This window comes from Asterias amurensis, chromosome 16, assembly GCF_032118995.1.
Source record: "Asterias amurensis chromosome 16, ASM3211899v1".
NCBI classification, from domain to species: domain Eukaryota; kingdom Metazoa; phylum Echinodermata; class Asteroidea; order Forcipulatida; family Asteriidae; genus Asterias; species Asterias amurensis.
The window spans coordinates 4,620,575-4,641,071 of record NC_092663.1 but is presented as its reverse complement, the minus strand read 5'-3'; the positions used below and the strand labels follow the sequence as shown (position 1 = coordinate 4,641,071).

At 39.3% G+C, this 20,497-nt stretch overlaps 1 protein-coding gene across 2 annotated transcripts in view; it reads left to right on the top strand.

The window, feature by feature from the left end:
• The window catches only part of LOC139949265 (leucine-rich repeat flightless-interacting protein 2-like), a 44,008-nt gene that overhangs the window by 13,852 nt on the left and 9,659 nt on the right, over positions 1 to 20,497 (top strand). The window contains exons 5-9 of one of the 2 annotated variants that reach the window (XM_071947661.1): positions 2,977 to 3,081; positions 7,277 to 7,324; positions 12,519 to 12,689; positions 16,432 to 16,524; positions 19,250 to 19,462. In XM_071947661.1, the coding sequence (XP_071803762.1) occupies positions 2,977 to 3,081; positions 7,277 to 7,324; positions 12,519 to 12,689; positions 16,432 to 16,524; positions 19,250 to 19,462 (630 nt within the window). The remainder of the gene's footprint in view (positions 1 to 2,976; positions 3,082 to 7,276; positions 7,325 to 12,518; positions 12,690 to 16,431; positions 16,525 to 19,249; positions 19,463 to 20,497) is intronic. The other variant, XM_071947662.1, reaches the window with a different exon arrangement.

Here is a 20,497-nt window from a genome sequence, read left to right as displayed (position 1 = left end):
ACCATGTGACTGGTATCCTGCTTATTTCTGCTAAGCAGAAATGTGTCAATCAATATTTTCTGCTGAAGCAGCGCCACCAAATTGGGCCTTTGTAAGAAACCACAAAACCAGTTTGATCAATCTCAATCGTTACTCCCACCTGCACCTTCTAAGATCTGCAGAAAAAAAAAAATTAAGTTGGTTGATCACTTGCCATCGATGTGTGTGCGTTTTTAAAAGGGCAAGGACACCGAGGCATGTTCTCCTTGGGACCCTATGAGGAAATCATTAATTTCTACTGTCAAAAGGCACTAAGGCACTAAGGCAATGGCCAGGGGGCATGGAGACGGGGGCAGTTGCCTTAGTTGCCTCCCCAATCGCCTTTGTTGCCTCCGTGAAAAATTGTTGTCTCAGTTATCGTTTATTGTTTTCTTTTATTTCCTTCATGGAGTAAATAAGGGAATCAATGTGTGGTGAAGTGGTTTTCAACTAGTGGTTTAATCCCAACTAGGCCTGGTTCTTGATAATTTTACCGAGACGAAGTCGAGGTAAATTATCAAGAACCAGGCCTCGGCGGGTTTAAACCACTAGTTGAAAACCGATTCAACACACTTTGATTCCCATTCATAAATACCTTTTCGGTCAAAAACATCATCACTTTTTGGTCAAAAAGTAAAATAAATGCAAAACTTATAATCGTTAAATGATTTCTTTCAACACAACACCCCTCCAGCTATGAAATGGTAAAGCCCTCCGCCTCCGCCGTAAACAACTCCTTATAAGGGAATGCTGTGCGTATCGCGTGATGTGGCACAACTGTTTCAGCCGTTGCTCTCGACCAATGGGAATGAAGAAACTGTCTTATAAAAACAGATGCAAGGTCGCGTGTCACGCCTATGAATTAACACTTTTTACCGGTCATAAACAAAGGTTTATACACACCCACCTGACGCGCTCTCCACCAATAGGAATTGCAAAACTGTCTGAGGTATTTATGAACGTAAAACATTTGAGTATGTATTCATGTGATAAGAAATTAGAACTTGTGAAGTCATGTGATGTGTGTCTGTTTGCACACTGTGAATGGTCTCGGGGTTTCCATGCCCCATTTCCTTTGTTTATTTACCAAGTGTCTGTCAGCTTTGATGTAATGTTGTATTTTGCAGTGTAAGGGTACCTACTTATAATAATATAAGTAGTGTGTAGAGATGAATGTTTGCAAAGCTACAATGTACTGGTGCGTTATTAAAGGCACACGGTGCCTTGGATCGGTCGGGTTGGTCTTTGAAAAGCGTTTGTAACCGTTTGTTATAAAATGCATCTGGGTAGAAAGATGTTGTAAAAGTAGAATACAATGATCCACACAAACATGCCTCTAAATCGCATGGTTTTCCTTTTACCTCGTCGGTCGGGCCATTTATGGTTGACTCCCATAAATGGCCGATCGTGTTAGTTCGCACAGTAAAGTGAAAACCACGCAATTTTGAGGCAAATTTGTGTGGATCATTGTATTCTACTTTTTAAAACATCTTTCCAACCATTAAATGCACTTTATAAAAAATGGTTAAAACGTTTTTTATAGACCAACTCGTCTGATCCAAGGCAGCATGTTCCTTTAACCCTCCCCTCTTATGTATATCAATAAGTAATATTTTAAGGGAAGCTTTCTGGTAACAATATCTTTAAAACTACTGTCAAAAGTGTCTGTGGATGTTTGTGTTTTGTGTCATATAAAAAGTACCCAAGCCCTTTAAACAACAAATTTGGCTAAAGAAGTCTCAGTTGACAGTTTGTGTTCAGTCTGTCATACTTTGGCCTGAACCACTGTCGTTTCTTAGAAACTGGTCATTAATTTCCTGTATGTTTCTAAAAATAACATGAAAGCCCCCTTAAAATGCATCAAACAAAATCCCTGATTCGCCAAATGCATTACCTTTCCTTTGGATTACAACTTGACAAAACAAACTTCACATTTTATTAGTTGATCCACTCCGCCAGCTGATGTAATTGGAAGTTGCTCTGTGTTTGAGAGTACGGTAGAGTCAGTATTGTAGTTGCATGAACCCTTTAACATACATGTAGCTTATAACCAAGCCGTAGTGTTATTTGTGTGACAGTTATATCGGAGTGGTACAATAGCTAAAAATAAATGTTGCAGTCATGGCTTATGTTTTATTTCATCCACCACGCATTGAACATGAAATTACATACATGTGAAAATTTGGGCCTAATCTGTTGTGTGAGGCAAGAGAAAATTGTGAGAAAAACAATTTTCTGCATGTTAACACATTGTCCTTATAAAAATTTGGAACAACAGAAATCAGCTGATTTTATCATTTTTGTGGGTTTTCCAAAACAGTTTTCTCTAGTTAGAGAATATTTCCCTCTGAAATGAAGTCATAATAATAATATGACTTCATTTCAGAGGCAAATATTCCACAGAAAACATGGTTTCCATGTAGCTTTCAGACTGAAATTTAACCCCCGAACATCTATTCTGCGGTAGTAGAATAAAGCAAGACAGTTCTCTAAGAACAGACTCTACCTGGCAAGTGTAGATACACACATGGTGTTACGGCAAACCAAATATATGTTGTTGGTTTTTTTTCCTTGTATATTTATCTTTTAAGTCACACATCTGCAAGCATGATGATTTGGTGACCATTCAAAATCCAGCAATGTTGTGTACATGTATTTGTAAAATTTATTTTGTTGGACTTATAATGTCTCAGCACGCATTTTATAATCTTCATTTTATAATCTTCTGTACTAAGTTTCAACACTAAATCGATTTGCATGCTTAAATTGATGTCGTAGAATATACAGCAAGACCGTACTCTAAGGAACAAAATCCACCTGGCGAGTAGACACATACATTGTGTTATCGCAAACCAAATATATTGATACCTCACCATGCATTGCCTCAAATTCCATAAATGCATAAAATAAGTGTTTAAATTTGAGATTCTGACTGGATATTATGTTTTGCTTCTACAGAAAATTGGGGGAACAGCTCCACCCGTGGTGCCCAACTCAAGTGGAGGGAGCTCATCACGGAGGGGGAGCGCAGACTCCACTGAATTTGAATCAGCTAGCATCAAGGTAAACACACTTACACAGCATGAGATACATGTACCTCGTTCATACCCAACTTTTTCGCATGGGTCCCTGGTGAAATTTCTCATGGGTGGGGTTCTACACACTTTTCATGAAATTTCTCAAACATTGTACAGTTGTAAGTTTCTTTGGGAACAGTCTCCCAGATTTGAAAGTTATTAGCTGAACAAATAAATTGCATTTCAAGTTCCCTATTTTAAACTTTTCCACAATCTTGGTTTCTTTCTTGATTGTTATAATATATTACTTTTCTTGAAGCTTGCTCTCAATCCAACTAAAATTCATGTGAAATGTGTATTCAGGTATCGGGTACAAATCTTAGTGTTGTTGTTTTGTTTTTATCCGAGATTTAAATAGTAATTCTTGGTTGAAACAAATAACAATTTACTAGCACAGGACCTGAACATGTGACCTCTGGCTGAACTTGATTTAAATTGTCACGATTGTTGCAAATGTACCTGGACTTACAAGTTTAAGACAAGTGAAGCATATCTAACTTTGTAAATGCTGATTACATCCACGGTAATGGTTTAACGAGAAATGAGGTTAAGCTTCGGAGAGATTGCAGCAATTTTGTCCACCTTTGTGTAGCCACAGATTGAGGAAGAAACACCAGAGGAACAGCCACCAACTGAACAGCAACCAACTGAAACGCCACCATCCGATACCATTCAGATGGTTTGTATGAATGAAGGCACTATAATGCATTTTAATGCAACCTGCAACCTAGGCATTTATCATGGTGTGGCTATCTGTAGTTTATGGCTATTTTAATGGACAGGTACATTGAAAACTTTGCATAGAGACTTCCATCGGAACGTCTTATGGGAAATATTTGAAAGGGTCACCAAGGCCAAAACCAGCAACAGGGCTCAGTTTCATGGCTCCGCTTTCCGTAAGCAAAGAATCTGCGCTTACGGAAGCAGGGAAATTCCGTGCTCACGTCAATCGTATTTCATGATTTGCTTGTGCACGTTACTAGGCATTCTTTGCTGACACAGCTAGTGCAGAAAATGGTGATCGTAAGCAGTAGTAATTCAGCAGAAAGCAGAGCCAATAAGTTTGTCCCAGATGCCAGATGACCTCCGTGAAATGAAATTACTCATTCCCCAAAAAGAGAAACAAATAATGCGCACGTGAACTTTGCCTTCAATGGAACGTTACAGCCTAGAGCTGTGGCAAAATTAGTCCCTTTCTTGTTAATTGAGAATCGGTATTCATTATTACTGTTGCAAATCAGGTACGTGACAGGGAGAGTTGCTACATGATAAATGTAAATAGCATGTGGTGCTTGTTATACAGTCAACCCTCCCAATTTAAGTTAACAAACTGTAGGCCTAGTTGAAATTTACTGGCATACATTTGTACCTGTTGTGCCAGTCTTCAGCGTGGTATAATGGGGTGTGGTGTAATGCGTGTGCATTGTGACTCTGTCCTTCAAAACCTGACAGTCGTGTGGTTTGGAGTGATGTATCAGCTAACCTATGTTTTACTAAGAAATTAGAAGGTTTATTTAGTGCTGGTTGTAGGTTGTTTTTAGAACAAAACTCTGAGCTCCAAAAAAGGAGACTGAGGACGTGTAAAGTCGCGTTCATACTTCCTGCGAATGCGATACGACTTTTGACGTCACAAATTCGCAGTGAATAATTCACATCAGTTGAATTGTGCTCAACTCCTACAAAAAACTGGGCTTCGACGTCAAAAATTTGTACTACATTCACATTCCCAGGAAGTAGTACTGTATAAACTTCTTACACCGTGCAAAGCTTTAAAGACACTGTACACTATTGGTAATTTTCAAAGACCAGTCTTCTCACTTGGTGTATCTCAACATATGCATAAAATAACAAACCTGTGAAAATTTGAGTTCTATTGGTCATGGAAGTTGCGAGATAGAAATGAGAGAAAAAAACACCCTTGTCACACAAAGTTGTGTGCTTTCAGATGTTGATTTCGAGACCTCAAATTCTAAATCTGAAGTCTCGAAATCAAATTCTTGTAAAATTACTTCTTTCTACGTTACTTCAGAGGGAGCCGTTTCTCCTAATGGTTTATCAACAGCTCTCCATTACTTGTTACCAAGTAATGTTTTACGCTAACAATTATTTTTAGTATTACCAATAGTGTCCACTGCCTTTAAATATTAGTTAAATAGTATAATAGGTCAAAGCAGTTTACCCATTGTTCTACTGGTAAACTGAACCACGCTCCGTGAAACGGCATGCTGGATGAACTATAATAGTGAAGGCATGTTTGCTTGAACACAGACAGACATAACTACAATGGTTGTGATCTACCATTAGTCGTTAGCATGTGCATTTTTGCAATTGATAAATGGCCCAAGAAAAGAAAGAATTTTAAATTGAATGATTGCTGAATTTTTATTCAGAGACAACGACATTGTATGACTATATTTACAGGTAATATTTGAATGCATGATTCTGCTTAAAGTCACCTGGAAGTGGCATTTTTTCATAAAGCTTTTGTCACTAATATATGTGTTTTGATGAATGGAATGTGAATAAACAGTTAACTAAGGTTTTAAAAAATCAGTTCTTATTATTTACAAATTTAAGAGTAGACCCCGACCCGAGAGGGCGCTGTTCATGACGTCAATCGAGGCAGACTTTGCCTGTAATGGGTAGAGTAAACATTGCAAAGTACATGTACGGAACAAGTCGTGAGTTTGTACGTTTCAAAAAAAGATTTATTGGGTTTTTTTTTCCGGCAATGCCGACCAGGTGTATTGCTGCTGAATGCAGAAAAACACTTTTTGAAACGTACCAACTCACGACTTGGACGTACATGTACTTTGCACGTGTGTGTACTATACGCATTGCAGGCAAAGTCTGCCTCGATTGACGTCACAAAAGGGGTAGGCGGAGTCAGCCCCCCAAACAACTTTATATATTTTTAAAACATATAAATCGTGACAAACAGTTATTAAAAAAATTGTTTTATTGTTCGTAAGCATATACTCTTATGTTTGAAAGAAAAAAATTCTATTTCCAGGTGACTTTAAAGGGTTTTATATTTCTGGCATGATATTTTTCGCTACTTTTATACTGATTTTAGGGATTTTTGCCCAAACCATGGGTATTAATGATGTAGGTAATTGTTCCTACTGTTTTTTCCCGAGGAACAAATGTCATGTCCGGTTCTTACATTTGTAACCCTTAGAGTGTACACATGTCTGCCTACAACCAACATGTACATGTACATGTAACTAGGGGATTTCGTGGAAAACACTCTGTTATGCTCTTAACGTCCAACTACAAGAACACATGTAGATTTGTTTGAAAGGGGGTACATTTAGCAATAAATTATTGTGCCTTTAGGGTGAGCATGAAGCAAACAGTTTGGCCTGTGAGAATTTGAGAAGTGGCATGCAGTGACTAGGGTTTGCCACAATCCACGGGATTTGAAAATTCTTCATTTTGCTACAAATTCTACATTTTGTTAAAGACTTTTCCTGGCTTGCTGGAATGTTGTTTTACTTTAAGTCCGGGTTCGCCACGATCCAGTGGATTGGAATTCAATGAAATTCTACATTTTTTTGTTCAACAGACTGTGCAAAGATGTAGGTTTATTATATTTATTTATCGGTCAATTTTGGCAAATGAGCATCCAAGTTCATTTTCATGTGTACGAATTAAAGCTGTTTTGCCTCTCCAGTTGTTACTGCGTTTTAAATTCAGAATTTAGCCATTCAATTTCGTTTTGATTTCAGTCAAATTCCTTTATTTTGATTCGCTCTGTTCAATTTAGCGTATCGTCATTCTTTTTCGTGACACACACGCCTCAAGGAGCGTCTGGGAATTTGAATGCTGTTTTGATGAATTGTTAAATTGAATGATAACTTGTTATTTAGAATGACGCAACATTACACTTAACTAATCTTAAAACAAAATCGATTGACCCTTTTCAGTTGCATTCGATTTTGTGCGGAATAGAATAGTTTGATGGTTAAATTGGCTGCTTATTTGCCGAAATTGCCGAATTTTTTTTTTTTTTTTTTCTTTTTTTTGAACAGGTATTTTTCTTCTTAAACATTTCTTGTGAAGCATGAAAAAGGTGTGATTTTTTCCATGGCTTTTGAAGTATTAAAGCTTGTTCCCAACGCTGTTGATAGTTTCTGTATTCTACCCTTAAACACTTCTTAATTTTAATGTCCTCGCAGAGTTATACATCTGAATCTTTGGGTGATGAACCCAGTCCTCAAGAAACGGTATGTTATCCAATCAAACGGTGAATCTAAGTGTTGCACTAAGCAAAGATGCTCATTTCATTTGTGATTCCTTTTGATTGGTTGAAAGTTTACTAACAGAACTGCTAGTTAACCAATCAGTGCGCTCCTTATCTCTTGCTCCTCCCATCCTCTCCCTTCAGTAGTTAGAGTTTAGTCGTAAAGAGGGAGTTTTTTAATGATTGGTTGAGACATGGACTGAAATCAGTTAATCACAGGATTTTATTTGAAATCATCTTTTTCCTAAACTTTTAACGACAAAAAAAATTCCACTTAAAAAAAAAAAATAGTGAAGGACTGAACAGCAAAATAGGAATATCTCTCTTGCATTTTATTAATTTATTTTCTTCTAAAGGTAGGCCTAACCTTTGAATAAAACCTGATTCGTGAACCCTTTTTTATTTCAATGAACTAAAAAATAAATTTTGAAAAATAGGTTTTGAAAAATTGATTTAGAAAAATTTAAATTGATAAATTGATTTTGAAAAACAGATTTGAAAAATGTTTTTTGAATGGAAAAAAAGAAGATTGTTTTTACTCTGTATGTTTTATCTTCAGTCCATGGCTCAAAAAGTTAGTTCAGCTGTTTTCACCAATACATAATGAGTACTAGTACATTGTAGATGGATTAGTTTTTGTTTTCAATCATGAGGGTTCTTTTCTTCATCATCTTTTTCTTTAAGCAAAGGTGAACCTTCCAGTGGTCAGGTTAGAGATTGTATAAACTTTCACGTACAAGTTCGTACATGTAGATGTATCATATTCACTTGACTCTGTATTATTTCCTTGTGGAGATTCTTGGTTCAAATTCTGGAGGAAAGTCCACAAGATTGCTAAGCTAAGCTTATAATGTAGTACATGTAGCTCAATTTTGTTACTGGACTAGAAATTCTTTCACAAGACCAACAACTAAAGTCAAAAATGAGAAAACACTTTCTACACTGTGCTATCAAACTGTTTGTGTTTGACTGAGCACTGAGAGACTAGACTGTATTGAATATGACGCCACCATTCAAAAACCTGCCCTACAACATGGTGTCTGTGAGCGTGTGCATGATGGTCTGCGTACGTACTGTATGCATAGAAATCAAACCGGGAAATCAAACCGGGAAATCAAACTGGGAATGCTGCGTGCTGCGTCCTTCATTAATGAGCGCGTTTAGATGTGCATTCAGTTTGACCTACAAGATGGCGACTTTCATAGCAACAAAGGGGTCATTCTAGTCGGTCTATTATCCTGTTGGTAGCTGTGTAATACATTAATACAAGTACCTAACAAAATTGTTGGACTCAAAAAGCCCCCCCCCCCCCCCCCTCTCCAAAAAAAAAAATACAAAAACTACAAAAAAAAACTACATTTGTCTGACATGTCTAAAGGCCCTTCTTCCTCTCTGATCACATGTGTGCTATCTTTTTGGAGAAATCTTTTCATTACTTCTTCAAACATTCTAGATGATATGGGACTAGTCCATTATTGTATATTAGATTTTCTAGTTTACCATGTTTACAGTCAATGGGCAATTAATTAGTCATTTGATCATACATTATGTATTGTAGTTTGGTTTCATGATATATGTTTCTTGAGTCTAGTACCTGCACTTGTTTGAGTGGCTTATCATTCATTGGAACTAAAGGTGAAATACATTCATTACTCTTTTAAACATTCTAGATGAAATGGGACTAGTCCATTCTTAATAAATAGATAGTATAATAGATTTTCTAGTTTGACGGACCATGGGCAGTCAGTCATTTTATCATACATGTACTACAGTTGTACATGGTTTCATGGTATTTTTCTTGAGTTTGGAACCTTCACTTGTTTGAGTGGCTTATCATTGGTTTGAACTAAAGGTGCGGATGGAAACTCCACAGGTAATGATGTGACAGCAGACTGTGCAAGTCTATTTGAACTTCTGAGACCATATTAATTTTTGGTTTTACCTGTATACACCAACGTTTGTTAGCACTGTATACTATGTACTTACATGTACCTGAGCTCTCTGAAAAAAATTCACAGGCATATTACTCGGGTGGGATTCGAACCCACAATCTTGCAATTCTAGAGTCTTACCAACTACATACTTATACAACTGAATGCCTACTCTAGTTCTCAGGAAAGTACAGAGTATACAGTGCTAACACACATCGGTGTATGGGTAAATTCAAAATGAATATTCTTTATCCATCTATTAAGTTCTCAGACCATGTTGAGGTTTACGTACGCCCGATTCAGTTTCTTCAAATACAAAAGTCTTACATGTACGTACAGTATGTAGTTTATGGATGTAAAAAGTATCATAGGACACATGTAGGAAAGTAAAAATTGCCATGAGATCTACATGTAAGTGTATGAAAGTAAATTAAATGTAACAACTCATCTAGCCTTGATCAAGGCGCTACAGCCGGCCGCGATCGACTTAAATCCTACACTCCATGCTACTCTCCCCACGTTGAATTCTGCCAGTGCACCCCGGCCCCATAATAGCACACAACGCGTGCATATAGTATGTGTATGTGTACCATCCGTACGTGTGTACCATCTGTACGTTATAAATTACTTTGTATGTGAGTGCTTTCTAAATAGTTTGAGCCACATGTACGAGGTTGAGACACAACTGTACTCATGACTACGCTATAGACGGTGTGACCTATGTTTACATTCAAACCGCCCTCTGTTGACAAAACACTATATACGTCATGTTTCGCCGGGCACTGAGTTGCGTAGTCATAGTAAGATTGCATACACTTTCTAGCTGGCTGCCAAAACACAAAGGTTTTGCCCGGCGGTATGCGCGCGAATCATGTTATGGTTTTCGTGTGACGTCAGAGGTCACATCGTCTATACTGTTCTCGCTGTACAATGGTAATGTACATTCGTGTAAAACCGGGCCGGGGAACAGTACGTCAACAGCCTTGATCAAGGCTACAACTCATCAAAATAAAGATATGAATCAACTCTTTTAGTTTTAAAACAAGAGTTGCCCTACCCTTCAAGACTGAAAGGGGAGTAATGCAATAAGTGGTTGCATGTTCTTGCTTCTTGATAGCTTGTAAATTTGTTTTTAAAATCCGGAGAAGTAAATCTGATTATAGTTAATGCAAATGTTTTATGCTGTGATGCATTTGTGTGTGTGTGAACCATTGATACCCTCGCCCCCTTGCAAGCATATCAGACTATTGCCAAAAGCGCTACCCTTTTTTTCCCCTGAGTGTGGTGAACTGCTGTTTCAGAAAAGGTTTGAACCCAAATAATTTGACACTTGACAAACAAGAAGTTAAGAAACTCTGTTTAATTTATCAATTAATAAATTGGTAGTCATAACATAAACCTGTGAATGTTCCCTGATTTTATTGCAGTATCCTTGCGACCCTTTTAAAAGAATGTTGTCAAATTTTGTTGTCGTCTACAGATGGGATTCGTCAAAGAAAGGCCATGCTTTTTTAGAATTATATAGTTATGTTGCCAACATTTCTTTTGAGGTGTTTTTTTCCTTGCATTAAAGGCAGTGGACACTATTGGTAATTACTCAAAATAATTATTAGCATAAAACCTTACTTGCTGACGGGCAAAAGAGAGCTGTTGATAGAATAAAACATTGTGAGAAACAGCTCCCTCTAAATTGACATAGTTTTCGAGAAAGAAGTTATTTTCCACGAGTTTGATTTCGAAACCTCAGGTTTAGAAATTGAGGTCTGGAAGTCAACCATCTAAGCACACACAACTTCGTGTGACAAGGGTATTTTTTCTTTCATAGTTATCTCGCAACTTCGACGACAAATTAAGCACAAATTTTCTCAGGTTTGTTATTTTATACATACACGTATGTTGAGATACACCAAGTGAAAAGACTGGTCTTTGACAATTACCAATAGTGTCCACTGTCTTTAAGGAGTACAAAAGAAATGTGATATTTTTTTCTCCAACGCCATATTGTGACAAAGCACTGTATACTCAGTACATTCTAGCCCTGCTTGGATGCAAAATTCACAGGTTGGATTCGAACCAACCACCCTTCACATTCCTTCACATGGCAGCAATGTAATCTGCTGACATGGTTCATGTTATCAAGCTTGACCAGTGCGGCCGCAGTCAACATTATTAGAAAACAAGGGACTCCAAAGCGAGCTTTTCAGTTTTGCTTTTATTTTTTTTAATTTTATTTTTTAAGAAGAGTACATAAATGGGTACAAGTTATTTTTTAAAGGGGCTGTGTTACATCTTGGTTAAAGTAGGAAGGTGGTTGTACATGGAGTTATGAACTCTTAAACCCGGTTCATACTTTCGGCAAATGCAAATTTTGACGTCACAAATTCGAAACACATAATTCTTAACAGTTGAAATGTGTTCAACTCTTGCGAAACAATTGCAGTTAAAACAGGGCTGTGATTTCTAAACTTCGCATTTTCAGGAAGTATGAACCAGGCTCCACCCAGTTACTGCACTTGCGTGTCCTCTACATAGCATGCATAGATTGACACAGGAGGAGGCTGCGCTTGGGAAGTAACTGTTTGAGTTCACAGTGCAACTCGTGCCAGCTTTGATCATGACGTTATAGCCCATTAAATTTAAAGATACTGGACACTATTGCTAATAAACCTGTGAAAATTTGAGCTCAATCAGTCGTCAAAGTTGCGAGATAATAATGAAAGAAAAAACAGCCAATCACACGAAGTTGTGTGTGTTTAGACGCTTGATTTCAAGACCTCAAATTCTAAGTCTGAGATCTTGAAATCAAATTCGTTCAAGAAGCCATTTCTCACAGTGTTTTACACCATCAACCTCTCCCCATTACTCGATACCAAATAAGGTTTTATGCTAATAATTATTTTGAGTAATTACCAATAGTGTCCACTGCCTTCATTTGAAGCTTTGATTTTGTAGTTACTCTGTAGCCTTATACTTAAAAGACACAAGCTTAGTTTGCTTGACATGTGATGTATGGTAAAATCAAAGGTAATTTTGCATTTTACGGCATTTAACGATTTTGTTTATGCAAAGTTAACAGGCTGTACTCAAATCTAAAACATACAACAAATTTTATGGAGGATGACGCTTAATTGCATTGCAGTATGAATGGTTAACATAAACGTAATTTGCATTATTCATGAAGTGTACGAATATTCATGAGCCATTACTAATTTCTTGAATACGTGCATCATATCATCATTTTCTTAGGAGGCGCTAGCGGAGCTGGAAGAAAAATACAAGAAGGCTATGATGAACAATGCACAGCTTGACAACGAGAAAGCCACCTATATATTCCAGGTGGACATGCTGAAGGATCTACAAGAAGATATGGAAGAAATTATGATGGAGGTACAGCGGGAAGCAAGAGACAAACACAGGGTAGGTGAATGGAAGGCGTTTGTGGTACCCACTGGGCGCAAGAGCTACGGAGGGTTAGGGTTCCTAAAGGATGAAAGAGAGTATTAAGTAAAGTATGATGGAGGTACAGCGGGAAGTAAGGGACAAACACAGGGTAGGTGAATGGAAGGCGTTGGGGTTCACTGGGCGTAAGAGCTACGTAGGGGTAGGGTTCCTAAAGGATGAAAGAGAGTAGGAAGTAAAGTATGATGGAGGTACACCGGGAAGCAAGAGACAAACACGAGGTAGGTGAGTGGAAGGCGTTTTAAAGAGCTACATAGGGGTAGGGTTCCTAAAGGATGAAAGAGAGTAGGAAGAAAAGTATGATGGAGGTACAGCGGGAAGCAAGAGACAAACACAAGGTAGGTGAGTGGAAGGCGTTTGTGGTACCCACTGGGCGTAAGTGCTACGTAGGGGTAGGGTTCCTAAAGGATGAAAGAGAGTAGGAAGAAAATTATGATGGAGGTACAGCGGGAAGCAAGAGACAAACACAAGGTAGGTGAGTGGAAGGCGTTTGTGGTACCCACTGGGCGTAAGAGCTACTTGGGGGTAGGGTTCCTAAAGGATGAAAGAGAGTAGGAAGAAAAGTATGATGGAGGTACAGCGGGAAGTAGGGGACAAACACAGGGTAGGTGAATAGAAGGCGTTGGGGTTTACTGGGCATAAGAGCTACGTAGGGGTAGGGTTCCTAAAGGATGAAAGAGAGTAGGAAGTAAAGTATGATGGAGGTACACCGGGAAGCAATGAGACAAACACAGGGTAGGTGAATGGAAGGGGTTTGTGATACCCACTGGGCGTAAGAGCTACGGAGGGGTAGGGTTCCTAAAGGATGAAAGAGAGTAGGATGAAGAATAGTATGATGGAGGTACACCAGGAAGCAATGAGACAAACACAGGGTAGGTGAATGGAAGGCGTTTGTGGTACCCACTGGGCGTAAGAGCTACGGAGGGTTAGGGTTCCTAAAGGATGAAAGAGAGTATTAAGTAAAGTATGATGGAGGTACAGCGGGAAGTAAGGGACAAACACAGGGTAGGTGAATAGAAGGCGTTGGGGTTCACTGGGCGTAAGAGCTACGTAGGGGTAGGGTTCCTAAAGGATGAAAGAGAGTAGGAAGAATAGTATGATGGAGGTACATCGGGAAGCAAGAGACAAACACAGGGTAGGTGAGTGGAAGGCGTTTGTGGTACCCACTGGGCGTAAGAGCTACGTAGGGGTAGGGTTCCTAAAGGATGAAAGAGTAGGAAGTAAAGTATGATGGAGGTACAGCGGGAAGTAAGGGACAAACACAGGGTAGGTAAATAGAAGGCGTTGGGGTTCACTGGGCGTAAGAGCTACGGAGGAGTAGGGTTCCTAAAGGATGAAAGAGAGTAGGAAGAAAAGTATGATGGAGGTACACCGGGAAGCAATGAGACAAACACAGGGTAGGTGAATAGAAGGCGTTTGTGGTACCCACTGGGCGTAAGAGCTACGTAGGGGTAGGGTTCCTAAAGGATGAAAGAGAGTAGGAAGAAAAGTATGATGGAGGTACACCGGGAAGCAATGAGACAAACACAGGGTAGGTGAATGGAAGGCGTTTGTGGTACCCACTGGGCGTAAGAGCTACGGAGGGTTAGGGTTCCTAAAGGATGAAAGAGAGTATTAAGTAAAGTATGATGGAGGTACAGCGGGAAGTAAGGGACAAACACAGGGTAGGTAAATAGAAGGCGTTGGGGTTCACTGGGCGTAAGAGCTACGGAGGAGTAGGGTTCCTAAAGGATGAAAGAGAGTAGGAAGAAAAGTATGATGGAGGTACACCGGGAAGCAATGAGACAAACACAGGGTAGGTGAATAGAAGGCGTTTGTGGTACCCACTGGGCGTTAGAGCTACGTAGGGGTAGGGTTCCTAAAGGATGAAAGAGAGTAGGAAGAAAAGTATGATGGAGGTACACCGGGAAGCAATGAGACAAACACAGGGTAGGTGAATGGAAGGCGTTTGTGGTACCCACTGGGCGTAAGAGCTACGGAGGGGTAGGGTTCCTAAAGGATGAAAGAGAGTAGGAAGAAAAGTATGATGGAGGTACACCGGGAAGCAATGAGACAAACACAGGGTAGGTGAATGGAAGGCGTTTGTGGTACCCACTGGGCGTAAAAGCTACGGAGGGGTAGGGTTCCTAAAGGATGAAAGAGAGTAGGAAGAAAAGTATGATGGAGGTACACCGGGAAGCAATGAGACAAACACAGGGTAGGTGAATGGAAGGCGTTTGTGGTACCCACTGGGCGTAAGAGCTACGGAGGGTTAGGGTTCCTAAAGGATGAAAGAGAGTATTAAGTAAAGTATGATGGAGGTACAGCGGGAAGTAAGGGACAAACACAGGGTAGGTGAATAGAAGGGGGTGGGGTTCACTGGGCGTAAGAGCTACGGAGGAGTAGGGTTCCTAAAGGATGAAAGAGAGTAGGAAGAAAAGTATGATGGAGGTACACCGGGAAGCAATGAGACAAACACAGGGTAGGTGAATGGAAGGCGTTTGTGGTACCCACTGGGTGTAAGAGCTACGGAGGGGTAGGGTTCCTAAAGGATGAAAGAGAGTAGGAAGTAAAGTATGATGGAGGTACAGCGGGAAGCAAGGGACAAATACAGGGTAGGTGAATAGAAGGCGTTGGGGTTCACTGGGCGTAAGAGCTACGGAGGGGTAGGGTTCCTAAAGGATGAAAGAGAGTAGGAAGAAAAGTATGATGGAGGTACACCGGGAAGCAATGAGACAAACACAGGGTAGGTGAATGGAAGGCGTTTGTGGTACCCACTGGGCGTAAGAGCTACGGAGGGTTAGGGTTCCTAAAGGATGAAAGAGAGTATTAAGTAAAGTATGATGGAGGTACAGCGGGAAGTAAGGGACAAACACAGGGTAGGTAAATAGAAGGCGTTGGGGTTCACTGGGCGTAAGAGCTACGTAGGGGTAGGGTTCCTAAAGGATGAAAGAGAGTAGGAAGTAAAGTATGATGGAGGTACACCGGGAAGCAATAAGACAAACACAGGGTAGGTAAATAGAACGCGTTGGGGTTCACTGGGCGTAAGGAGCTGTGTGTTGGTGTAAGGTACCTTCAGGATAAACGAGAGGAGGAATAATAATTGTGGTATGGGGGAAGCAAGGGACAAGCATGGGGTAGGTGAATAGAATGCATTGTGTTATCTACTGGGAACTTACAATGTAGAGGGTTCTGGCTGTTTAATTTTTTAAAGACACTGGACACCTTTGGCTATTGTCACAGACCAGTCTTCTCACTTGGTGTACATGTATCTCAGCAAATGCACAAAATAACAAACCTGTGAAAATTTGAATTCAAAGTTGCGAGATAATAATGGAGATAACAGTGGAAGAAAAACACCCTTGTCACATCAAGTTTTGTGCTTTCAGATGCGTGATTTCGGGACCTCAAAATCTAATTCTGAGGTCTCGAAATCAAATTCATGGAAAATTACTTCTTTCTCGAAAGTTACGTTACTTGAGAGGGAGCTATACAACATCTCTCCATTGCATGTTACCAAGTAAGTTTTTATGCTAACAATTATTTTGAGTAATTACCAATAGTGTCCACTGCTTTTAAGGATGACAGAGATTATGTCGCAACTTTGACAAGCATCTAGGTGAACGGAAGGGTATTGTGTTACCTGGGAACGGACAATGTAGAGGGTTCTGGCTGTTAAATATTTTACCGACATGTTTGTCTTTTCTTATTTTTCATGCAGGAACTTGAAAGCAAAAAGAGAGAGAACCTCTTACTAAATAAAGAAGTATCAACCTTGAAAGAAATGGTATCACAACGAGACACACTTATAGCTGTAAGTAATAATAGCATCAGGCATTTGCTTTTATTTTCCTAAACGATTAACCGAAACATTTGATGATGGGAATAAAAGAGTGGTACGAGGTCTGGAACAATCGTTTAAAACCGACAGGGTCGTGGTCGTGCCATAAAGGCCCAAGCTAAAGCCCGAGCCACCACTCTTTTATTCCCATTCGTAAATGCCCTTTTTTTTTCTTCTTTTTTTTCTTCTTTTTTTTCCATAAAAATAATCCAATATTCATTAACAATTAATCCTAAAGTTTCAGTTCTTGTCGATCTCATGCTCCGTTTCGCGTAGCTGTGCATACACGGGGGTGCACTAGTTGCACATAGATAAGCGATGTTTTGATTGCATTGTGCGTAAATTAGCACACATTTACACAATTCTACTCAATTTAATTATATTTAATTATTTAACCATGAAACCATGTCATCCGCATTCAATCTGAACTATGAACTATCCTGTACTTGAAAGATGTCTACACACTTTCCTTGATCAATCAGTATTGACTACAGGCCCTTTATGAAAGTGAAATACATGTAAAATATCTCCAAGGTTCTTTGAAGTGTTTATCGAGTTTGGAAACTAATCAGTGCAGTTCTAGGGTTTCCCCTTTGCTGTTTTGCGAACTTGCTGACCGAAACAGTTTGCTTGATGCTTCAATCTAATTTTAGGACCCATGGGCGATTGGTTTAGAGCATCCAATTTGAGTTTTGGTGGTTAACGAATTCAAGTTTTGGTGGTTAAGTCGTTAGAGTGTGGCTTAGAATCCCAGTTGTGTTCATGAGCAAGATACTTTACTATTAATGCTTGCCTTCACCCAGGGGTATAAATGGGTACCGGCGAGGGTAGGGGTTGATATTATGTATGAAAAGCCTTCAGAGCAATGCGGGAGCTCAGGGCTGTATACTCCCCAGGGAGCTGAGAAAGGTTAAAAGGAATGTTATTGGCCAAATAACCAGGTCACTAATGTAAAGCCCATTTGAGACCTTACTGTGAAATGCGCTGACGGTTATTATTATTATTATTATTATAATTATTATTATTGTTATTATTATTGTTATGGTAACGTCCGTCGATATATCGAAAATACTCAAAAACTCGATATTTTTTTGACATCAAAATCGCTGATGTCACTTTTATTATCATATCGTAATATCGGATTTTCGATATATCGAAAATTTCGATGTTTTGAAAATTTCGATGTTCCTAAATGATATCGAAAATACCAAAAGAGTGTCCGATTATTTAAAAGAAATCTGTGTTTGAGTATTAGAAAAGCCGTCGTCGTTATGTAGTTTCATCATTTTGAGTTGCCCTATTAAATAAAATACGTTTTACAACCAAGTATGTCTGCTTGTTCTTTGTGTTTTCGCCATCAGACGCCGGCCCGCCGCAGAAGTTCACGACCCTGTGGCGAGCGCTCGGTAAAACCTCAAAAGAAACCGCCGCTGCTGCCCCATCGGCTGTTTAAGATGCAACTTCCCATTGCGCATGTGATCAAAATCAATGCGTCTTCACCCCGCTAAAACTTCCCCGAATCAACAAGACAAAACAAAACAAGGAAGAAAACAATCTTACGTTATACAGTAAAATAATCTTTCTATCAATCCAAGGTATCGTAATGGCGTCATTTTGGTCAAATAAAGCCTACACGTTGTGTTGTTTTCGGTAAACAAGCTAACATTTCCAAGGAACTATATGCTTAGCAGACCATGCTGTCGGCGGCTATTGCGTGCGTACCAGCGAAGACTATGCTGTTGTACGGTTTAAGCGTGCACACCAGCGTGTATGGTTATTGCAATTTGGGGGGAAAACCCGTTTGCCCATTGCATGCACAGACACGTGCAGTCTTTTGTCAAGGCGGCAACGCGTGATGCACTGCGTTATTTCGGCAATAGAGGGCGTTCTAGCATTCAATGTTTCTTGCCTTTGTTATAGAATGCAAAGTAAAAAGACTACGAGCCTTTATTGGAGACTATGTGACTGCATGCTGCGTGCGTTGTATATTGTGATCGCGGAGTGGTATAGGTCTGTGTTTTGCGGGACTTTCAGGTGATTTTTTTTCGATGATTATCTCAACCATTTTCAACCGTAAACACTGACCGTAAGGGTAGTCCGCGCGCCCGTCGAACAACTTGATTGACACTTCTACGTCAATGCATCGGCAACTGACACACCTTAATGTTGGCGAGTCACGCAACTCACAAAGGCTCTGTGTCATTTTGAGACGGCCAATCATGGCCAATCACGAATCGAGAATTGTGGTGAGCTTTCACCAATTGGCCAAGCCAGCGGTAGCGGCGATCATACTTTGTTGTAAAACCAGAAATAATCGGGCGCGGGACTACGCAATTTGAAATTTTTGAACTACAAACAAGTTCGGGGATCAGACAAAAACAGGTTTAAATGTAACCCTATTAAACTGTCAGTCTACGGTATATATATTTCTACTCTCCATGAGTATACCAAGTGCTGTTTTTAGGCTTCATCTTGCGCACGGGAAATACTCGATATATCGAGTATACTCGATATTAAATTTTCGATATATCGGTTATGGGAAAAAACCGATATCGACGGACGTTATGTTATGGTGTAAACTGCAATTTGTATATATTTTAAATATTGTTGTAAACCTTCCCCAGGGTAATGGGGTATACTCTTTTTGGAATAAGACAAGAAATTGAACCAGATTATTATTATTATTATTAATTTTCAGGAAAACGGTCTTCTCCTGGTTGGCAATGACGAACGTCTCTCAGACGATGACATCACCGAGAGTGATACGTCACACAGACCCAAACTTCCCAAAGTCGGGACGATAGTCGTTGTATCACCAGAGGCAGCAGAACTCCTAGAGGTTGTTGGGGATGGACCTCTTGATGTTCGGCTAAAGAAATTCGTCGAGGAAAGAAAGGAACTCCTAGAAAGAGTAAGTTCATTTATAGGGTCAGATGTACTTTTTGTAGGACAAAAAACACAATGTCCACAGATTTACACTAAACTTACAGTTTGAAGATAACGATAGTAGAAAGCTTCCCTGAAAATATTACTTGCTGAGGTGCTGTACTTTTTGAGAAATGAGTAAAACAATGTCATGAAAATAATTTTCGTCTCAGTGATCATGAGACGAAAATTATTTTAGCATGTAAAAACGTATTTTCATGACATTGTTTACTCATTTCTCAAAAACTATAGCACCTCAGCAACTACTATTTTAAGGTATGTTTTCTACTATCATTAATTTCAAACGGTGTAAGTTTAATGCAAATCTGTGGACATTGTGTTTTGTGTTACAAAAAGTACCCAAAGCCTTTAAAGGATTTAGGTACTTTATGTACGCCACAAAACACAAACTTCCACCAATTTACATTAAACTTTCACAGTCCAAAGATAATAATGGTGGAAAGGTTCCCTTAAAGGCAGTGGACACTATTGGTAATTACTCAAAATAATTATTAGCATAAAACCTTTCTTGGTAACCAGTAATGGGGAGAGGATTATGGTATAAAACATTGTGAGAAACAGCTCCCTCTGATATGGCATAGATTTTGAGAAAGAAGTAATTTTCCACAAATTTGATTTTGAGACCTCAGATTTAGAACTTGAGGTCTCGAAAATCAAGCATCTAAACGCACACATCTTCGCTAGACAGGGTTTGTTTTCTTTCATTATTATCCCACAAGTTCGATGACCGATTGAGCTCAAATTTTCACAGGTTAGTTATTTCATGTATACAGGTATACGTTGAGATACACCAACTGTGAAGGCTAGTCTTTGACAATTACCATTAGTGTCCACTGCCTTTAAGAATATTAATCTCAGTGAGACAACAATTATTTTAGCATGTACACCGCATTTACGTGACTCCTGAGAACATTGTTTGTCAATTTCACCCTGTTTTCCCTCAAAAACTTTACAACCAATGCAGCTGAAACTTGTTTATTTACATGTACATGTACATGTA